General features: G+C 38.0%; 1 protein-coding gene across 1 annotated transcript; it reads left to right on the plus strand.

The window, feature by feature from the left end:
- Positions 1 to 7,694: 7,694 nt before the first annotated feature.
- Positions 7,695 to 21,743, plus strand: OTUD6B (OTU deubiquitinase 6B). Its single transcript, XM_055432641.2, has 7 exons — positions 7,695 to 7,885; positions 8,505 to 8,656; positions 10,867 to 10,947; positions 16,473 to 16,785; positions 18,360 to 18,421; positions 20,143 to 20,249; positions 20,932 to 21,743. Exons 1-7 carry the CDS (start codon positions 7,804 to 7,806, stop codon positions 21,014 to 21,016), a joined length of 882 nt encoding a protein of 293 aa, XP_055288616.2. The 5' UTR covers positions 7,695 to 7,803; the 3' UTR covers positions 21,017 to 21,743.
- Positions 21,744 to 23,445: the final 1,702 nt, after the last annotated feature.

The following is a 23,445-nucleotide window of genomic DNA, read 5'->3' on the forward strand; positions in this document are numbered from 1 at the left end:
TACTCTCTACCAAAAAAAAAAAAGCCAGAATTTTTAGGCTTCATTAGTAGAGATATGGCTTCCCAAACTCAAGTTGAAAAAATACTGAACAAAGCATGTTGTTAGTGTATACTTATTTTTCATAGATTGTGAATTCATTTACTAAAATTAGTAACCCTGAAATCAAAACTAATGGCATACTGATGTGCAGAGCAGCAGAAAAATAAAAAAGTTACCTGAAATGTATAATCCCTGATGAAATGGAACAAGGTGACACTCTATCTTGTCTCAGTTCTCATACTGTAAACAAGTGTCCTTTTCAGAATATAATTACTGTGATTTTTGGAATTTTGGGCTTTTTATGAGTGATTTTGCTGTTTTAAATGGTCCCTAAGGGTAGTGTCTGACACCAGACCATTTAAAACAGGAAAATCACTCATAAAAAGCACAAAATTCCAAAAAGCAGATGCTGATTGCAGCCATGAAATTAAAAGATGCTTATTCCTTGGAAGGAAAGTTATGACCAACCTAGACAGCATATTAAAAAGCAGATATTACTTTGCCAACAAAGGTCCGTCTAGTGAAGGCTATGGTTTTTCCAGTGGTCATGTATGGATGTGAGAGTTGGACTGTGAAGAAAGCTGAGTGCCAAAGAATTGATGCTTTTGAACTGTGGTGTTGGAGAAGACTCTTGAGAATCCCTTGGACTGCAAAGGAGATCAGTCCTGGGTGTTCATTGGAAGGACTGATGCTAAAGCTGAAACTCCAATACTTTGGCAACCTCATGGGAAGAGTTGACTCATTGGAAAAGACTCTGATGCTGGGAGGGATTGGGGGCGGGAGGAGAAGGGGACGACAGAGAATGAGATGGCTGGATGGTGTCACCGACTCAATGGACATGAGTTTGAGTGAACTCTGGGAGTTGTGATGGACGGGGAGGCCTGGTGTGCTGTGGTTCATGGGGTTGCAGAGTCAGACACGACCGAGCGACTGAACTGAAGATTAATTGAAGCCACGAGTTACAGTTCAGTTGGCCATGGGTTTAGTGTTAGTGAATTAACAACAGATACTAAATAAGGTATCTTAAAACAAGGTTATGCATCCATCATTTGGTGACAGTTATGTGACCAGAGGCTTGCAGAAACCTAATTCTGTATTTCTTCTAGGGATAATGATATAGTATTCACTAATTCAGTGTTTCTTAAGAAACTTTAGAGAACATAACTACCACCAGTAACAAAAAATCAACCAGATACAGACATGTAGTAGTGAGTCACAAAATTAGAATCTATAATGGAATAATGTGTGCTATTACACATTTTTAAAATAGTTTATAAAGTTAAAAAATCTAAAGTGTTAGTTGCACAGTCGTGTCCGACTCTTTGCTATCCCATGGACTGTAGCCCACCAGGCTCCTCTATCCATGGGGACTCTCTAGGCAAGAACACTGGAGTGGGTTGCCATTCCTTTCTCCAGGGGACCTTCCCGACCCAGGGATCGAACCCAGGTCTCCCGCGTCGCGTGACGCTTTAAAGATAAAAGGGTCTCCTACTCATTGTTCACCTCAGTGATTGCAATGCATTATTTTTGATGTTTAATTCAGTTGAAACTATAAAATTGAATATATTTCATTCTTCTTTAACAACTACCCATCAAATATAGGTGTGGCCCTTAATGTTTAACCTCCTTTTCTTTTTCCTCTATTTCCTATCATTGTTTCCAGGGTGATTTCTGATGGATACAAATGCCAGCTTTAAGTCAGAAAGCTGAAACCTAAATTTCCAATGATGACATCTCTTCTGGCTGTGGACCTGAATTTCTAAATACCTGTCTGACTTATCCACAAATGTCCCTGTCACAAATCATGTTCAACATGTTACAAACAAAACTCATTTTTCCTTCCATGAGCCATTATTTTCTGAACTATGTACCTTACCTGAAGTAATGAGCTTCATTCATTATTTTGTGAAATTTTTCCTCCCAACAATCTTCTATGTAGGTGCTGTAGTATGGATGAAGACAGGATTGTATAGATGATATAAATTGACGTTGAAATCAGATTTGGTTTTGATACTATGTGGTCTTAAGCCAATTACCTCTTTTGAGCCTCATTTTCATGGTCAGTAGATACAACATAGGTTTTATTATTGTTCTTCTTGAAAGTGTGGTAGGTACTCAAAGTGGCAGCAGCAACACCCCACGGGGACATGCAAGAAATCTCAACTTTACCCTAAACTTAGTGAATCAATATTTGCATCTTAATATGATCTTCTCTCGTAGCTCAGTTGATAAAGAATCTGCCTGCAATGCAGGAGAACAGGGTTCGATTCCTGGATCGGGAAGATCCCCTGGAGAAGGAAATGGCAATCCACTCCAGTATTCTTGCCTGGAAAATTCCTTGGACAGAGGCGCCTGGCGGGCTACAGTCCATGGGGTTGTAAGAGTCAGATATGACTTAGCGACTAAACCACCACCATGATCTTCCCAGGCAACTGGTTTGCATGTTTAAATTTGAGCAACACTGGGCTGGTTTTCCCTTGCTAACGGAAAGGTGTTATATTGCCTTCAGAGGAGTAGATCATTCACGAGTCACAAAAGTCCTGTAACTTACTAAAGCTACTACTATTACAATTATTGCCAATGCTCTTATCTACCTGTTATCAATTATATATAGCTGCTCTAAATGGATACTTTATTCAGAAACCTTGAAATATCTAATTCAAATCTACTTCATGGTTACTTTATTCACTAGAGAAAGGTTCATTCTTTCATTATCCTTTATTTTTTATGCATTTTTTGGCTGTTCTGGGTCTTTGTTGTGGTGTGGAGGCTTCTCCTGTTGCAATGCAGTGCAAAGACTTCTCTTAGGGCTTCTCTTGTGCATGGACTGAGTCAGCATGCACACTCTGGAGTTGTGGCATGTGGGATCTTAGTTCCATGACCAGTGACCAAACCCACGTCCCCTGCATTGGAAAGTGGATTAACCACTGGATCACTGGGGAAATTGTCTTTCTACTATTTTAAATTGTACTCCTTCAACATTTTAAAATTTGGATTGTTCAATCTCAAGTTTTCCTTGTGTTCCATCTTTACAAAGAAAAACAGAAGCACTAGTTCTCATCTGTAATATTTAGAAAATGAGCCCAAATCATTATTTAAAGAGGGATACTGCAATAGCCTACAATTTAATCACAAAATCTCTCATACAATAACACTGCTTGAACGAACCTGTTTCTAGATTCTAATACTATTTAACTATTAAACGTTCATAATGTACAATACACTGTGTGAACTGAAAAGGTTTATAGATGTTTAATATACAGTTCATAATCTGTGCCCCTGTTACCTTGACATACCACGTTCCTAACAAGCTCCCCGGCAATGCTCATGCTGCTTTTCTGAGGATGATACTTTTCAGTAGGCTGTAGAGCAAGAAGAATTATACAGATGTCTGAGAAAGGAATAATAAAACAGTGATGGGGAGAGGGGCAGTAGTTGGTGGTGAGAGTTGAGAATTTAGCTTCTCTCTCTTCAAAGAGACAACTGTTAAGTCCTTAGAATTCATTATGGTAAAATTCAGTTGTGAAAAATCTGCCACTATGGCTTTTCCGGTAGTCACTACAGAATGTGAGCACTGGACCATAAAAAAAGACTTGAGCATGGAAAAAATGGATGCTTTAGAATTGTGGAACTGGAGAAGGCTCTTGAGAGTACCTTGGACTGCAAGGAGATCAAACCAGTCCATCCTAAAGGAAATCAGTCCTGAATATTCATTGGAAGGACTGATGCTGAAGCTGAAACTCCAATACTTTGCCCAGCTGATACGAAGAACCTGGAAAAGACCTTGATGCTGGGAAAGATTGAAGGCAGGAGGAGAAGGGGGCTACAGAGGATGAGATGGCCGGATGGCCTCAATGACTTGAAGGACATGAGTTTGAACAAACTCCGGGAGATAGTGAAGGACAGGGAAACCTAGCGTGCTGCAGTCCATGGTGTTGCAACTGAACGACTTAGCAACTGAACAAGAAGTTAACTGTGGCACTTAGAACAGTTTATATTGAAATAAATTCACTACTTAGAATTGGAAGGTAGCAAAATTTAGAAAGTTCAGTAACTAGATCTTTCCTAGGTGCATATGCCATTCTTCATCTAGTATTCTCCTTCCTAGCTCCCTGACTTTTGTATATCCATCCCATAATATACAACTCATAATGTCCTTATTGTTGCAGTTCCTAAATTATCAGCATTTATTATAATCTATTTCATAACAGTAAAAATTTTCAAATATGTTATTTTTCAGTATTTAACTTAGCTCCTAGGCTTTTTACAATGTGATCATTTGTGATTTCTAGAAATATATTGAAGTTTTCTCTGCACCCTAGTTAAGATCACTTAGAAATGTTTCAGGACAATTTGAAAATAACGTAAATGCACACACACCTCTAAACTATTTAATTCTTAATTATCTCAACTTTTCATTTATTTGGCTTACCAAATGGTTTAAGTATTGAAGTCACAGTCCAACAGTTTTTGCGGTGTATTTTCTTTAAAGGATTACTTTATTAATTCTAAATACATAAAGTATACTAATTTTAAATGTACAATTTTTAAAAACATGTATACATCAGTAAAATCATCATAGGAAGGTATTGAACATTTATTTTACAATGAATGCCATCTTATCTACCACATAAAGCATCCTAAATATTACAACCTGTACTGTATATTTTATAAATGTTATAGCTTGAGTTGTCTAATAAAAATATTGCTCCCTACTTGCATTTCTATGACTCATTGTTTTCATTATCTTTAAACTCTTTTACGGTTTGTTTTCTACAAATGTGGGTATCCAGGGTTATAGATCTATTTTTGACCCAATTTCAATTTTTTAAAATAGGAATATTTAACCAGTTTGACTGCTGATTGCAGCCATGAAATTAAAAGACGCTTATTCCTTGGAAGGAAAGTTATGACCAACCAAGACAGCATATTAAAAAGCAGATATTACTTTGCCAACAAAGGTCCGTCTAGTCAAGGCTATGGTTTTTCCAGTGGTCATGTATGGATGTGAGAGTTGGACTGTGAAGAAAGTTGATCGCCGAAGAATCGATGCTTTTGAACTGTGGTGTTGGAGAAGACTCTTGAGAGTCCCTTGGACTGCAAGGAGATCCAACCAGTCCATTCTACGGGAGATCGATCCTGGGTGTTCATTGGAAGGACTGATGCTAAAGCTGAAACTGCAATACTTTGGCCACCTCATGCGACGAATTGACTCACTGGAAAAGAGTCTGATTCTGGGAAAGGTTGGGGGCGGGAGGAGAAGGGGACGACCGAGAATGAGATGGCTGGATGGCATCACCGACTCTGTGGACATGAATTTGAGTGAACTCCGGGAGCTGGTGATGGACAGGGAGGCCTGGCGTGCTGTGATTCATGGGGTTGCGGAGAGTCGGACACGACTGAGCGACTGAACTGAACTGAACCAGTTTGAGTGTGGTAACTCAGTAGTACCTGTATCAATCTATTTTATGCCAATTTTAATGCTTCCTTGCTGTTTTTTCACCACTTCCCCTACAATTTGAATATGTACTCTCTATTTGTAACATTTATTGTCAAATTTACCTATAATGATCTACTCCATAAAGCAGTAGGTACTGATTTTCCACAGGCAAGATGTACTTTAAACAAGGTTTCAATCCACTACCACCCCAATCAATAATTAACAAATTTTTTTACACTACTAGTATTAGCACTACAGAGAAATTTGCTACTTTCCCCCTCCTATAATCAAAACTAGAGTAAACAAAAATGTACTACTGGTTTTCCCATTTTGTCAGGTTAACATTTGATATGCCTTTATTCTACAGGTTCTGTCCACAGTGACAAAGTCCTTTTATTTTACATGTTTAACTTAAGAACATGCATATCTTTACATGCTAAAAATAAAGCAGTATTTTTTTTTTTACATATTGAACATTTAGCATGCCTTTTAAGCTTATCAAGACATAAGCTGAAGTTTTAGACCCAGTTTACATATTTATGTTTGCATTTAACCTTAAGGCTGTTTAACTAAACCTTACCACCAATTTTTTTATACCGTTGCCTCCTTACTCTTATTATTTTAATCCATGTTTTTTGTTGGCTGCAGTACATCATTTAACAAAGTTTTACTTTCTCAGCCTCTGCATATCTGTGAATGCTTCCAATTGCCTTGGTACAGAAATAACTTGTCAGGACATCTAACTGGTTCAAGACTATTCTCCCTTAAAACCACTGATGGGCTTCCCATGTGGTAAAGAATCCGCCTGCTAATGAATGAAGCAAAAGAGGCACCTGTTCCATCCTGGGGCGGGGAAGATCCCCTGGAGGAGAAAATGGCACTTCACTCCACTATTCCTGCTGGGAGAATCCCACGGTCAGAGGAGCCTGACAGTCCATGGAGTCCTAAAGAGCAGGAGAAGACTGAGCCTCTGAGTAAAAACTGTAGCTATTGTTTTCTGGCATTTACAGTTGCAAGGGAAAAATCTGAGGTCAGGCTAACTTTCATCCCTTTATAAATGGCTTGTCTTCTCTTGGATACTTGTGGACTTTTTTTCTTTACCCTTCCAGTTTAAAAATACCAGCAGGATATATCTAGGTACTGCTTTCTTTTCACTACAACTTAATGGTACCCTGCGAGCCTTTTCTTCTTATAGATCTAGTTTCTTCTTTAACTGTGAACATTTTTCTTCAGTTAGTTCCTTAATTACAGTTTCAGCTTCATTTGCTTTGTCCTGTTTCAGGTATTCCTATTATGCGTAGATTTGATCACCTGGGCAGGTCATCGAGGTCTCGCTTCTTCTCTTGGTTCCTTTTTCTTTTTTTCCTGCATGCTGTGGATATGTCTCGTTTTGCGTTCACTTCAGTAATCCGATTTTGTGCCCCATCAGACTTGAACATTTCTGTTCTCTCAGCTCCCTCACACTTCAAGTGCTCCAACAACTGCATTTTTTATCATTAAGCATAGGTCTTTAAGCTCTGGTGCGATATAACACTTAATCCTCGCTATCTTTTCTGTTTCCACCGCTATATTCAAGAGGCGGCATTTTCTCAATTAGCTGCTTTCCTTCGGACCTGCGGTATCAGGACCTTGAAAATAAGAAAAAGAACTTAATTCCCTACTGTTTGATTGAATCAACACAAAGATTTCCAGTGAGAATTACTCAGGGTTTTGTTGAAATGTTTTTTCTTTCTTACCTTTTGAACAACCCTTCTGAGCAATGGGAACAAAAGGGAAAGATGTTTCGATCAACGAACAAAACAAACTTCCAAAACGGTCCCCGCTACGTCATCTCTGCACGCCGCAACTACGTCATCTCTGCACGCCTCTAGTCAGGGCCAATAGACTAGCTGCTGCTGCGGCTAAGTCACTTCAGTCGTGTCCGACTCTGTGTGACCCCGTAGACGGAAGCCCACCAGGCTCCCCCGTCCCTGGGATTCTCCAGGCAAGAACACAGGAGCGGGCTGCCATTTCCTTCTCCAATGTGAAAAGTGAGAGTGAGGTCGCTCAGTCGTGCCCGACCCTTAGCGCTCATCTGCAAACATCAGCCGACGGAGCCACACCCACAGCCGCCGACGCGCTCCACGCCGCCGCCCCGCCCCGTCAGCGCGGGCCCAGGGAGTGCGCACGCGCAGTCCTTTGACTCGCGATCCGGTTCCGCCTTAAGGCGGGGCTGGCTGCCAGTCACGGCCAATGGCGCGCGGGGTGAAGGTTGAGAGGTGGAAGGTAGCGCTAGGCCGTGGCGCTGGGTCTCCTCAGCGCGTGTGCTGGGCTGGCAGGCCGTCATGGAGGCAGTCTTGACTGAGGAGCTTGATGAAGAGGAACAGCTGGTGAGACGGCATCGCAAAGAGAAGAAGGAGCTGCAAGGTGACGGGGGAGTGGGAACCCAGGAGTCGCCAGGACCCAGGGAAGGGAGCGTGGCGGGTCGGTTCTGGGGAACGCTGAGCGACTTCGGACCCTTTCTAGGCTTCTTGAGGGTAGCCGGGGACCTACATCTCCAGGCCCCCTTAATCCCCTCGACCTTCAAAAGCTTCCTCTTTTCGGACGCGCGGCGTTCCCCCGTCCTGCGAGGCCGCCGGGTTTCTGAAAACCCTTGGAAGCCACCGTCTTGGACTCAGGCCCCACTTTCCTGTTCCTGCTCTAGTTAACCGACACTTGGCCCTAATGGGTGCGTTTGGAAATGTCTCACCTCAGTTTTAGGGACTCGAAAAGGATAGTTGAAAGATTTAAACATTTAAGTCTCTCCCCACCTCCGCCTTTTCCTCATCCCACACCAAACCCACGGTTATGTTCTTGTTATTATTTTGAGAGAGGGTCTCAGCTTCATCTGGACTCTTCTCTGTAGCTGTTTCGTAATTTCTCTTTTTGCTTTCATAATTACTTTTTTTCCTATACCCTTTTATTCTTACCATCTCCTTATTGCTATTATTTCTTATTGTCTCTTAATCCCTGGGTTTTTGACGTGATGATTTTGGTGGCTTTTCAGCCAAAATACAGAGTATGAAGAATGCTGTTCCCAGGAATGACAAAAAGAGGAGGAAGCAACTTACAGAAGATGTTGCTAAGTTAGAAGCAGAAATGGAACAGAAACATAGAGAGGAGCTGGATCAGCTGAAGCTGACTTCTAAAGAGAGTGAAGTATGTGAAAGTAATGTTTCTCCTTGTCTACAGCATTGGAAAGCAGTTGTCCATTTCTGTTACACAATTAACTTTATTAAATCGTAAAACCGGAGGGAAAGAAGGCACTTAGTCATGCTCACACATCACTTTTCATTGATACTTTTCTGATCAGATTTACATGGTAGTGTGTTTTTTAAGGAAGGTCAGCAAAGAAAGTCTACTGCCCCAAAGGTGAACAGATTCATAAAATGGACTAGAGGAAGCTTTACCAAAAGAAAGTGCAAGACTAGTCTCCTAGTGTCAGAATTGCTGTTAAATAGGATTTGACCCTGGGCAAATTAACTTAATCTTCTCAAGCATCAGTTTTTTCACATATATGATACAAATACTACTGCTGTTTAAGCACAAGATTTTTCTAAGAAATAGAATAAGTCTGAAATCATTTTTTAAGTTATGAAAGTGCTTTATGAGCAAGTTGTAATAAATAGAAACTTACTGATGTTTCTTGCGTAAATTGGAGCATGTTAACTGTCATCAGTTTAGCTAATATGTATTTCATCATTATAGCTGCACACAGTGTATTGTATGCCACATACTTTGTTTAACATATTGCGTTCATTTTCTCAAATAATTCTCACAATAACGCACTAGTCAGTGTTACCTCTGAAATAAGTGTAGATAATCCCATTTTTAAAGTGGGAGACAGATTCAGAGAGATTAAAAACTTCGTTCTAAATTTATAACAACTGTTAAGTACCAAAGCCCAAATTCAAAATTAGAGCTGTCTTACTCCAGAAGGTGAATACTGAATTCTGTTATAATTTTTATTTAGAGTGATAGTTTATTTCATGGGTTTTAGGTGTCAAATATCATAGACTCCCTAACCTCACTCTCATTTTTGATAATTCAAAAGTTCTTATGTCTATGCAACATTTTATCTACCATAAATAAATTTTATTTGGTTTATTTTTGGTCTGCTGTTGACAGGGAAAATGGCTTGTTTATACTAATTTACAGGTATTAAACTTAGTTTTATTATCTTGAAGTTTTTTTGCCATTCATCAAGATCCTGGCCTTCCTTGCCTTTAACACACTTTATTAAAATCCAAGTAACAAGGCATGCTTCCAGGTGTTTGTGTTGTTAGAGTCATGGCATTCCTAATTATCTCCCTATCTTTTCTGTTAGTGAGATAGTTTAGTCTCTCAGGCCCTTCAACTGTGAGATTTCTTTCTTAGGTTTCCAAGGTGAGAAATGTTTGATTGTTAAGCTACATATTGTCCAACTGTTAAAATGCAAAGTCCCCTCGCGCTTTGAACTATTATCTTTTTAAAATTTTAACTGAAACTTGTTTTCTTCCCGAATGTCACCTGAATTCTGTCATTTCTCTTTTTTCTCCAGTTGTTTCTTTGTATCTTGCCTGTTGTCAGTGTGGCAGTTTGTAAATTTTGGCACATTCCTCTGAAAAACTATAAGGATCCTATTTCACTCTTTGAAGTCTTAATCTTATTTTGACATTTTGATCATTTGGGCCAAAGAGACTTAGAGAGTGCTGACTCTTGTTATTAGAGGCTTTGATATGTTTCATGTATGTGTCACCTGAAAACTAGCTTAATATATAGTTGTGGTAATAAAATACTAGCTGTTAATCCTGATAGTAAATAAGTCTAACATCTGTTTTCTTTAGCAAACATATAACAGTCATTTGATGATTAAGACTGGTTGTAATACCTTAATGATAACTATAAATTAACAAATTTCTACTAGAGTCAAGAAGTATTGCTCATCAGGTTCTGGCTAATTATAATGGAGGAAGGCCTTTGCCCCCACTTTTGAGGTTATGAAAGTAGTATAAACTGAGCCAACATAGTTATCTTATATATTCTGTAAAGTAAAACATTTAGGGATGGGAAGGGTGGTGCGCTGAATGAATTGGCACTTGTAGGAAATATTTAGATGAATGGAGTAGGCATTCTGAGAAGGAAGGAAACCATGCAGAAATAAGCATTGTCTTTGTAGAACTATAAGGAAAGTTCTTGGGAACCTTACAAATTCTAAAATATAGATACAGCCATGTCATTTAGTATTATATCTAATGCTGTTATTCAGATTTGAATTGTAGAATGACACATAATATGTGACTTACAATAATAATTTAATAATCTAATACTTTGAATAATAACTTAAAGGTATTTTTCCCTAATTTGGTAATGTTTTTTGTTTCCTTTAGATAGATTCTGTTGCTGTTAATATTTCAAACTTGGTTCTTGAGAATCAGCCACTTCGGATATCAAAAGCACAAAAGAGACGGGTATGAAAGTCACCTAGTATTTGTTAGTGCTATATGTGTAATACTATCTTAGGTGTTGTATTGGACAGGAATAGAAAAAAATTGGGAGTTCCCTTGCCAAAGGACCTAAACTGACATTTATTAGGCTTTAGATTATATGAAATCTCATTTAGTCTTGACAGTAATCCTGTGAAGTAGGATTTCTTATCTTCATTTTATAGATAAGAAAATAGGCATATATCCAGTCTGCAGTTCTCATAGGAGGGTGTATCTTGGAAAGGGAGTGTGAAAAGGACATTTTTTACAAATATATTATTCCAGACTTAATTTAGAATCTGAAGAGTGTGAGCCCAGGTAATTCTGATGTACAGCTTTGGTTAAAAACTATGGTATTAAGTGGTAAAAGAAGAATTTGAACTTAGAAGTTAAGATATATAGGTACACAAAGTTAACAGGATTATGTAGTTATATATGTATTGGTTAGTTGTGATGAAAATTTAGAGAAGGAAAAATTCACTGTGCTAAGTGTTAAATAGTCGGTATTTTAAGGAAATACAGTTATTTAGTTAGGCTATTTGGAGTAAGTGAGACATCTTGCACAAAAACAAATGTGAGAATGAAATTTTGCATCATCAAAGAGCTATAAGGAAACTGATTTATTGGATGTAATAAGTTTATGATATCAAAATTGTGGGAATGCGATTAGATAGGAAAGGACTTTTCACTTTGAAAAAGAATGAGAAGTTTAGATCCAGTCTTTTTATTCTTAAATATTGTTTTAATAACACAGTGTTTTCTAGGATTTAAATGTTTATTTTTAAACTAGTTTGTATCTTATAATTTAGTAGTAAATGTAATTTAGTATGTACATATAGTAAAGCATGGAATTGGTGTCAGTCAGGTGGAGATTTTAATCCCACTGTGGTGGCTTTGGTTAAGATTCTTAACCTTTCTAAGCCTTAGTTTCACATGTGTGAAGTGACAGTGGAAGTGTTAGTTGCTCAGCCGTGTCTGATCCTCTGGACTCTTTGCGATCCCTTGGACTGTAGCCCTCCAGACTTCTCTGTCCATGGAATTCTAAAGGCAAGAATACCAAAGTGGGTTGATATTCCCTTCTTCAGGGAATCGTCCTGACCCAGGGATCGAACCCAGGTCTCCAGCATTGCAGGCAGATTCTTTACCATCTGAGCCACCAAGGAAGCCCATGTATAGAATAGGGGAAAATAATACCTACTTCATAGAGTTATTGTGAATGTTAAATAATTTACTGTTTCCAAAGCCTTAACACAAGGCCTGAAGAACTGCTGGGCCAACAAATGATACTATTTTTTACTCTATTTAAGTACTGCATAGTACACCGCTTAAGAAATTCAACCTAAGACAATTTGTTTGAAAGTTGCTTAAGTTGCAGATTGTCAAGCATTTCTTATACTAATGTAAAATTTTATTCTTGAGTAATTATTATAATTGTGAACTTCATAGACTCATGAAATTTAGGTTTTATGGTATCTTAGAGGTTATCTCGGAGAAGGAAATGGCAGCCCGCTCCTGTGTTCTTGCCTGGAGAATCCCAGGGTCGGGGGAGCCTGATGGGCTTCCATCTATGGGGTCGCACAGAGTCGGACATGACTGAAGCGACTGAGCATCTGCAGCAGCAGCAGAGGTCATCTAATTCACCAGCTCTCTCCTTAACGATGTATGTTCTGTCTGTTATAGTCTTATAATCGTCGTCTGTTTTCTGTAGGTCAGAAGTGAAGGGAAGACATTTTGCACAACAAAATATTGGTTGGAATTGACTCTGCTTGGTGTATAGTAGGAATATTATATACCTTAGAGTGTGTGTGCTCAGTCATTGTCATGTCCAGCTCTTTGCAACACCATGGATTGCAGTCCGCCAGGCTCCTCTGGGATTTCCCAGGCAGGAATACTGGAATGGGTTGTCATTTCCTTCTCCAGGGGATCTTCCTGATCCAGGTATTGAATCGGTGTTTCTTGAGTCTGCCGCACTGGCAGGTGGATTCCTTACCTCTGCTGTCACCTGGGAAGCCCATGCATCTCAAAGTGAAGTTTCTCAGTCGTGTCCGACTCTTTGCAGTCCCATGGACTGTAGTCTGCAAGGCTCCTCTGTCCGTGGGGTTTTCCAGGCAAAAACATGAGTGGGTTGCCATTTCCTTCTCCAGGGGATCTTCCCCACCAAGGGATCGAACCCAGGTCTCCTGCATTGCAGACAGATGGTTTATTGTCTGAGCCACCAGTGAAGCCCCTGTATCTTAGAGTAGCAACTATTTAATTCTAGGAAACAATACAACTCCTTTATGTCTATCAAAACTTGTTTACTCTACCTTGTCCCTTAGGCAACAAAACAAGCTCTTACCTTTCTCAAACATTTTCTTACTTTTCTCCTAATATATTGTATAGCTGAAATGCATACTTTTTCCAGCTATAGTGTCAAAAAATGTATATTTTTATAGTCAGCAGATTGGCAACACTTCTCTGCCAAGTCAGCACTTGCAGAGAAAACACCCTGGTAAGTAATGCCCAAAGTTTCTTACTGCTTTGTTATGCTAATAGGATTTTGGAACAGAAAACACTGAGTTTATAGTATCTAAGAAAATGGGACCTCAAAACAAGAGTAGCTAATTGGGTCTTAAACTTACATTGAACCACTTCCCACCCCCACCACCCCGACCCCCGCTGGCCCAGAGGCACCAAGGAATGAAAAGTCAGTTAACTAGTGATGTTTATCTTTGGGAGAGATACAACTCTCTGACCCCGTATTTTTAATCTAGAAAAGCATAGGGAGTATTTTATTTATTTCAGAGAGCTTCAGGGAAAACTCACTGGTATGGTAGAAACAGCCTGAAGTAGAACTTAGAAGAACTGGGTCCCAAAAATGTGAAATTTGAGAGCTGGAATGAGATCTCCTTCAGTTTCTTCATATTATAAATGAGAAATCTGAGGCTCAAGTTGTCTCGATGGTATGCTGAAAGTTTACAACTGCTGCACTAGTTCCCAGCTCTTAGGATTTATCTTCAGCCTTGTTTTTGCTGTTGCTATACCACAATGACTCTAGTTTTGCCGACGTGTATTTTTGAGTTATTGTGCTGTTTTCATCTTACATGCATTTTCATTAGAGTTTATTGATGCCATTCTGTCTCCAGGACTAGGGTTGTAAAATGGAAATTGCTCATGCCATTGGAAAACTGCGTGGTTGGGAGAACAATCCAGTGTGTTTTCTACCTAGTGTCCTGGAAAGGAAATGCAGTTGCTTTGTAATATTGAAGCAGAGCATGAGGGGAAAAAATGAGATTCTTGGATGAGTATTTTAGAGGCTAAATTAAGGTTTTATAGATAGTGTAAAGTTCCAGTTTTCCAGTAGTACTTGACATCATTAGCTCCAGCTCCTGTCTGCTCCAACGTTCATTCTGATTCGGGTGCCTGATAGAAGGAGCTCTCTGTGTTGTCCTTGGCCCTGCTCTGCTTCTGACCAGCTGTCTGGCCTTTGGAAATCTTTCTTCATGCTGTTTCCTCAGAAGAGGAAAATGAGGGGTTTTGGATTAGATGATATTCAAGGTGCTTATTCTTCCTCTCCCCTCTGAAAAATGTTTTCTGTAGCCTTTTAAAAAATAATAGTGCCATCTTGTGTTTTAAGGTTTTATGCCACTGTGATCCACAGTTGTAGACATGCAGTGAAATAAATTGTATCATGTTACTTTTGGCATGGTTTGAGTTGGAAAGAAAAACATTTAAATTGGTTTATGTTTTATTAAGATAATACTGCTTTTGATTCAGGTAACTTAGGAAGCACTAGCTTTATCTGGCATGGCATACAACAAGCATATAGTAGAAGCAGGTGGCATTAAGTGAAATTGAAATTTGCCTTTCCATTCATATTTTCTGTCCTTAAGGAAAGGTTAGAGCTGGGGATATAAAAATGTTTACCTGTATCTTCTTTTTCTTGGTTTATCCAAATCCTTCACTGTAGTTTGCTACCAGTACATCAAGATGTATAGAATGTAGTTTAACTTTTTATTCTCTTAAGTTGAAAATACTTGCTGTCAGCGTACAAAGAAAACACCATGGACAGCGAGAGAGCTATTTACACACACAGGCAGGCACGCGTGCTACATGCTCAGTCGTGTCTGATGCTTTGTGACCCCATGGACTGTAGCCCGCCAGGCTTCTCTGTCTATGGAATTTTCCAGGCAAGGATACTGGAGTGGGTTGCCATTTCCTCTTCCAGGGGATTTTCCCAACCCAGGGATCGAACCCTATCTCCTGCATTGACCTTTTACCATTGAGCCACTTGGGAAGATACCATGGTACCCAAAAGATACCATGGAGATTCAGAAACATGTTCACACACACACACACACACATGCAGTCTCACACACAAAACAAAACTTACTTTGTAATCCTACCATCTAGAGAAAAGCAGTATTTAATGTATATCCTTCTAGTGCTTTTTGAACTATGCTTGCGTAGACTTTCACATTATTAACTATGTACCGTCTTTTTCGCTTCCCACCTCATCTCTTGACACTTTTCTCTGGTATTCTAGCTATATGAACTGTGTTCAGCCATGAATGAAACATACAGTGCTTTCTGTCTTTTGATCCTTGTTATTCCAAGTGTCAGGAATTTTCTCTCTTTTCCCTAGCCTTCCCGCTCTACTTCCCATCCGTCCCTCACGTCATAAATCTCTCGCTGCCTTCTCCCCGTCCCGTCTTTGCATGCGTTGGCATGGGAAGATTTCTTAGGAAGTTTGCACAGAAGGAAAGCAAGTTGAAGACTGTAATGTATGATAGCGCTTGTGTCAAAATACTGTTTTCTGTAGATGTTCTCTGAGTACATCTGTAGTTATTAGAATGCATAGGAAAACTAGAGGGGTGCATATCAGATCTCTAGAGCCGCCATTGAGAGATTGGCAGTGGTCTTTAAGGGGGACTTTAGATTATCTGTAATAGTTTTTGTAATAGAGAAGAATATTTTTATCTGTTACTTAAGCTAAATGTGTGTGTGTTTGTATGTGCACTTTTTTTTTTTTTTAAATGCCAGATAAGTAGAGCTCCTATAGCCTTCTAAAGACCTAAGCAAATTAATGCCTTGCTCATGATCTGGTGATCTAGCACATTAAGACCTCACTGGTGGAGTAATAAGTTGAAAAACTTGGACTTAAGTATGATAATGATGTTACTTTAAGGCCTAGGACAACTCAATCTACCTTAGTACTTTGAAATCAGTAAGTCAAGGTTTTAGAAACTTGGCATGTAGTTTCAGACAGACTTCACAGAAAAATTTGAGAGCCTTCTTTTGTTCCAAGGCAGAGCTCGGTGCTGGGTACACACAGATGAGAGATATTGGTTGCCTTTAGAAGAGTTCACAGTATAGAAAATTCTACAGGTGATAAGATCATCTATCTGATAGCGCTTGTGGGAGAAGGGAGAAAAATGTTTTTGAGAATCTTATATTTCTGTCCTCATGATAAATGTAAATGAGTCCTAATTATTAGGAATTAACTTTCCTACATTTTACCCTCTGCATAGGACAAAAAGGCTGCATTGGAAAAGGAGCGGGAAGAAAGGATAGCCGAAGCTGAAATTGAAAACTTAACCGGAGCTAGACATGTAGAAAGTGAAAAACTTGCTCAAATATTGGCAGCTAGACAGTTGGAAATGAAGCAGATTCCGTCTGATGGGCACTGTATGTATAGAGCCATTGAGGATCAGCTGAAAGAGCAGAACGGCGTTCTGACTGTGGCAGCCTTAAGATGTCAGACTGCTAACTATATGCAGAGTCATGTGGAAGACTTTCTGCCATTTTTAATAAATCCTAATACAGGAGAAATGTACACTCCAGGTAATTTATTTTTCTCTGCTATGTCTTGTTGCTGTTGTAGCTGTGATGGTTATTAAGTAAAGTGGTTTCTGGAACTGAGAATGAAAAAAAAAAAAGCCTGAATAGTCCTATGGGGGGAAAAATCTCAACATTTAGGCAAAATTATTTTCTATGACTTTAGAAGATGATAGCATATTTTGGTTTATCAAGATCTTTTTAAGTACTTAACTATTTTGTAGTTGAAAATATCGATCTTAAGATAAAAATAGGAATAGGGTTCATTATTACTAGTTTAAAAAGTGTGTTAATAAGTTCATATTTCACAAAGTTAAGCTTTGCCTAATCTCTGCACGTATCGGGCCTGAAGACGATCGGTAGAGAATAGTTAGGAAAACTAATTCCTCCTTTTATCCTGTACTTCGGAAGATTTACTTTTATTCCCAATAAGCCATAATATTCAGGCAAAATTTGACTTTGCAAAACCTGCCTTATTATTCTCTATAATATCTTTGATAGTTGGGAAGGTAAAAAACAAAAGCACAACTAACAGATAATGGAGGAAACAAGTAAAAATCTGAAGAAGTTTCTGAAAGCAAAAGGGGGGGACTAAGGGAGAAAGTTAGTCCTTGAGATCAGACAGCAGACGTGGCAGCATCCGCTGAGAGTCAGTCACAGTCCGGGTGGTTGAAGAGGGGAAGGTGAGGGTTGACTTCTGTTTGATGCCGTCCCCAGCTGTGCTGCTTGTAGGGCAGGGGAGAGGAGGCGACACCTCAGCTTGGTGAACCGGAGAAAAAGAAGATGAAGTTATTCCCAGTCCTTCAGTCAGTGTGTACTGGGGCCGCAGCGTGCCGATGCACTGTTCTCATCACTGGGGATATGGGGCAGTGAATAAGACGGGCGTGCGGGACGTGTTTTCTCCTAGATGCCCATAGATTTTTCCTCTTCCTCTAAACAGCAAGGGTGTTAGTGTTTTTTCTGACTTTAACTTTCTGTATGACAGCAGTATGTATGCTCAGGATATGCCATTATAAACTCTGCAGTTAGATCTTTTACCTCCTCTCAAGACTGATACAGAAGACCTTTCTTTGGCTAGAACAATAAAGTAAACATTTCCAAAATATGTAGGCACTATTTGATGTCACTATCGTCAGATAGTCACTGGGAAAGGAGTTTCAGCTCATTTGTACTTTAATTCTCTTCTCACATTTCTTATAGGGTCTTATAGTGAAGCCTGTTTTACAGAGGATGCATCTTTTAATCTTTTAGCGTATTCTTTCAGATGCAGATTTGGATTTTACAGTGTGAATGTGGTGGCAATTTTGGGGTCAGTGCTTGGATCAAGAGAGAGGTAGGCTTATAATTTAGTTGAAATCGCTAGACCTCAGGTTGATGGAGAGAAGCAGAGATGAATTGCTTTGCTCTTGGATGGAAAGTTGGAGTGAGTTAAGTTTGGATTTGGGAAATAAATTCTGAAGGATGTAGGTGGAGAAGGAGGAAATTCATCACTTGGACAGTTTCATCAGGCATTGTGGGAGTTACAAAAGGGATCTAATATGAGTTCTAAAAAGTGCTATGTTCTGATCTGTTTCCTACAGAAGAGTTTGGAAAGTACTGTGATGATATTGTAAACACAGCTGCATGGGGGGGTCAACTTGAGGTAAGTTTGTTATTCATCATGGAATTGTTAAATTATTTTTACATCCCTTCTGTAGTTTTCAGACATATTTTTCAGATGATCCAATTTTTCTTTGACAGTCCCTTTTCTTTATGTATTTGCAGTTTCTCTACTGATAAAACATTGATATAGGGAGCTAATATTCTTAGGCCTTTAATTTAAATTATGTACCTTTGGGAACTGAAGCACTATTTAATTGTAAATATCCCAGTGTTTGATCTGTGAGTTGGTGAAGCTAGTGTTGTGTCTGCGTATTTCCATTTGTGATCTTGCTACAGGCAATATATTTGAGTTTATGGACTTAGGAAAGCAAAGATTTTCTCAAATACAGTAGAGTTTTACCCAAGTGGCTCAACTGATGAAAATCACATCAGAAAATGTCAGAAACAGAAAACAATATTTTAATGTGAGATTACAGGTCAAATCCTGCCATTGCTAAGTACTGTTACTGCTACTGCTAAGTCACTTCAGTCGTGTCCGACTCTGTGTGACCCCATAGACGGCAGCCCACCAGGCTCCCCCGTCCCTGGGATTCTCCAGGCAGGAACACTGGAGTGGGTTGCCATTTCCTTCTCCAATAAATCCTGCCATAACACATCTATTATAATTGTGTCTTGAGTTCTAGTTGATATTGACTGATTTGAAAGTAGTATTTAATGTATTAAAATTTACTTGCAAGAAAATATGTTTAGTCATTTGTAGGGAGTTAATCATTTTTTTTTAAAGCTCTAATTATTCATCTTACTGTTATCTTTGTTTCATTAAAGGAAAATAAAACACCTGAGTGTGCAGGTGGTGATGAGATAGCCTGGGGTGTTAGAAGTCAGGGAGTAACGGGGAAGGCTGGGGGCTGGTTCTTTCTACTTCTTAGTTTTCTGACTTTGGGGGAGTCAGCCAGCCTCCTGAGTTCCGTTTCCTGATTATTGAATGAGGATAAAACCCCATGTGTAGGTAATAGTCCATTTGTACATATTAAACAAGGCAAAGGCTATATGCATTGAAGTTTGAAGCTGAAGTGCTGCATGGATGAATCTAGCGGTATTATTAATATTACTGTGTAATGATGATTGGCCTTCTCAAATAGTTTGTGGCTCTGAGTATTTCACTTCAAGAATTAAGTTTGAGGATATGACATGATTGCTTCATCAGAGTGTTTTTCTTAGCGGTGCTATATTTGTACCTCTTCTCAGCCCCCAGAGGGGACTTGTTTTATAGCCTTAATGTTCTATATGCCTCTCCTGGGTCTTTGAAACTTGGGAAGGTTAGCTTGTGACTACATTAGGAGTAATTAAAGATGCTTGAACTTTTAATAAGAATCTCAAATCAAGTGTCTTTTTAAATTGAGAAAAACCTTTAAACATCTTTTGAAGGACATTTTCTCTTAAATCATTTGTGAATTCATTTGAAATAAGAGTTGCTGTTTCCACAGTGGAGTAAATTTAAATTATTAAAGAGAAATTCTGTGTATGATTTCTGAAGACTTAGATGGGATGCTAAGATTTCCAGAGCTTGTTTTGCACCCTGCCTTCCATGCCCTTTTTCTTGGTGTGTATTAAGGAATAGAAGTAGATCCCTGCTCTGACTGGTTGCCCTGTTCATGCATCAACTCAGTAGTTTATGATTTGAATAAGATTTACCTCTCTTTCTCTTACAAATATATATATGTATATATATATATACAGTTTCCATTTTGTCTTTTATAGCTAAGAGCCCTGTCTCACATTTTACGAACACCAATAGAGATAATACAGGCAGATTCTCCTCCTATAGTAGTTGGTGAAGAATATCCAGAAGATCCATTAATACTTGTGTAAGTACCTAGAAATTCCTACTGTTAATATTTTTCATAATTAAGACAAAAGGGATTATGAAAAATTTTAGGTTATGTATGTTGATTAATCAAAACAAGTCTATTTTCAGCAACATTAATTATGCTTATTTCATGTTAAGGGCAGTTACAGAATTAGAAAGCATTGTCAAAATATGTGGTTTAGATAATTGTTTAAACCTTTCGTGGTTTATTCTTATGTATGAGTTAAGAATAAAGTCATTCCTAAAGGTTAAAAAATTTTAGGATTATATTTTATGTTTTTCTGGTTTGACAATAGTGCTAAAAGTTTCAGCAAGTGTAAAAGCTGAAAAACATTCATGCTGCCTTATTGTTTATTCTTTAAGATTTTTTTCTTCATGTTGTAAAAGTATTTTCCATACTTGAGAATTCTCTGAAACACAGCGTGGAGAATTTGCCATCTTAGTCTTTTTTTCCACTCTAATGATTGTGTTTTACCGGACAAACTCAGCAGAGTTATTGAACCATATTTTACTCACTAGTGATGCTTTTTAAATAGTGTTAAAGTTTTAAGTAATGAAGTCTATTGAATGATACCCCTGTGGAGTGATTAATTCAGAGTACTTGGTTTTAGATACGTAAAACATTTATATACAATGAAATACTTTTGTCTAAATTACTTTTTCTCCTCTTTTCATTTCAGTTATATGAGACATGCATATGGCTTAGGAGAACACTACAATTCTGTTACACGGTTGGTGAACACAGCTACTGAAAATTGCAGCTAGTCTATAAAAGGTTGCTATTATGTCAGTGTGCTGATCTGAGTATTAATACCAAGTATTGGATTATTCAGTGTTTCTGAAAAAACACAACTACCTTAAATCAGTTTTATGGCAAAGCTACTAATAGGTTTTAAAAAAATGTGTCTGAGAGAAACTTTAACCAGTGTCCCCTTAATGGTGTTTTAAAAACACTTATAAGTTCTTTGTGGAGAATATCATTTATAGACCAAGATGGTACCCTGATTGTTGATATTTTTATTAAATATAAGATTCTGAACATTCTATTCTGTGTTGAAGTTGTTAAAAACTTTTCTCCTTATTACTGAAAGCTTTCAGTAACCATATCAATGTAATTTTTCGTGAAGAAGTGAAATGACTCAGTCTCTTTGGCATTGCAATAATGTGGTGATGGTGATAGCAAATTTAATTAATGTTTATAAATAATTTGATTGCAGTAACATTGCTGTTGATGGGACTAATGCTGTGACTTTTTAAAAAAATTTATTTTTAATTGGAGGATAATCACTTTAGAATGTTGAGTTGGTTTCTGCTGTATAACAACATGAATCAGCCCTCAGTATACATATATCCCTTCCTTCTGGAACCTCCCTGCCATCCCTCCCCATCCCACCCCTTTAGGTTGATGCTGTGACATTTTTGTAACCCCATCAAAGTGCAGCCAAGAAGGTTGCTTTAATGGAAATAAAAATAAGTCTTTTATTGTATATAACTTTAAAAGATGCAGCACATTATTGCTTTTCTAATTCATTGATTATTCCTTGTTATTTCTCAACTTCAGAATGGTTGTGACATCATTTCTTGATTATCTTAACTATAAATTTTTATATTCTTTGTTGTATTTTTTCCATCACTACTCAGCTGCTTTGCTTTCCTTGCACCCTTTTCCACTGAGAAAAGGTTATTAGCTTCTGTTATTCTTTGACTTGTGCAAATTGAAGGAGTAGCAATGTAAAAGGCCCAAAGCCAAATTTACTTTAAATTCTTCTTTTCCAATTTTTGTTATAAGGTCTCTATTTTTGCTTCATTTTCTAGGATTAGAGATTAAGCTTTTGTTACTTATTATTTCATTAGCCTTATTAATTTAATCTTTCCTCAAATATTTGAAAATATTTGTTTCAAATATCTGGGAATTTTTATGTTATATATATGGATAAAGCTGAAAGCCACCGTTGAGTCAAGACTGTATAATAAAATCAGTGCAGTACTTTTCAGTTGAATGATTTGTCAAATCAGATTTTAGGTTATTTATAAAAATATTTTAAGAAGACAGTACACCCGTATGTACAAATGTGTGTGATTATGTTATGTAAGGGGTTTTATGATAATGAGACCTTTTTGATTTGACTGAACTGAACTGATTTTTCTCAGATAAGTAGTAACATTTAACATCAAGTGTTTATAAAGTTTAAATTTTTTTTCATAAATGCAACTAATTTTTCTAAGTAAATACTGGGTTTTATGAGCTTCCCCAGTGGCTCAGTGGTAAAGAATCCACCTGCAATGCAGGAGATAGGGAGACCTGTGTTTGATCCCTGGGTCGGGAAGATCCCCTGTAATGGGAAATGGCAACCCACTCCAGTAATCTTGCTTGGAAAATTCCATGGACAGAGGAGCCTGGTGGGCTGTATAGTCTATGGTGTCACAGAGTTGGACATGACTGAATAACTAAATAACCACAACTGGGTTTTATAACATAAAAAACAGAGTATCAGTATTATGTATTCAGCAGGCGACAGTGTGGGGAACTATTGTGGTCATCTTGAGCAGATATGTACTGCATGAAGGTATTAACACTTGCAAAGATTAAGAACCATTCTGCCTGCTAAACAAAATAAATATATTCTGAAGGCTGCTTTTTTTTTAATGCTGGATCTGGATTTTTTTGCAGGGGTAGGGGGGTGGTAATCTGTTACTTTAAAATTAAAAAAGAAGCATTAAGCAATAAAATAAGATACAGTGAAATCTAGTTATTGTAAATTCCCACTATATTTAAAGTATTATAAAGTAACTTATTGGCTATTTTTTTCTAGCAGGGTGAATAGAATTTTCTTGATTATAGGTATATTTTTTATTTTTAAATGGCCAATATGGTTCTGGACAGGATTTGTATGTTTCAGATTCTGTTCTTTAATAAAACTTGAGATAAAAATTATTTTAGCTGCCACCTAAAATTAAAGTCTGAAAAATGGCACATGTTACGTTAAAAGCAGAATATACGAGTTTAATTTGCTGTATGATGCTTATCTCTTAGGGAAATCTGATAAGCTTTCTTTTGTCCTGACTTAGAAAAGTATATGTCAGAGTTCTGGAATATGTCTAATTTACTTCAGTGAATTTTATCTGCTTAAGTATGTTTATAACATATAAAGTAAATAAGGATGTGTAACTATAGTGAACAGTACAGTTTTGTT

The sequence above is a fragment of the Moschus berezovskii genome, chromosome 16 (genome assembly GCF_049115385.1).
Source record: "Moschus berezovskii isolate FMDL1 chromosome 16, NW_MosBer_1.0, whole genome shotgun sequence".
Classification (NCBI taxonomy): Eukaryota; Metazoa; Chordata; class Mammalia; order Artiodactyla; family Moschidae; genus Moschus; species Moschus berezovskii.

Bases quoted from the DNA above. Each gene is read 5' to 3' on its own strand.
- OTUD6B (XM_055432641.2), top strand. From the start codon at position 7,804: ATGGAGGCAGTCTTGACTGAGGAGCTTGATGAAGAGGAACAGCTGGTG. The intron at 10,948-16,472 runs GTATGAAAGTCA...CCCTCTGCATAG, and splicing joins CAAAAGCACAAAAGAGACGG to GACAAAAAGGCTGCATTGGA. The intron at 16,786-18,359 runs GTAATTTATTTT...TGTTTCCTACAG, and splicing joins AGGAGAAATGTACACTCCAG to AAGAGTTTGGAAAGTACTGT.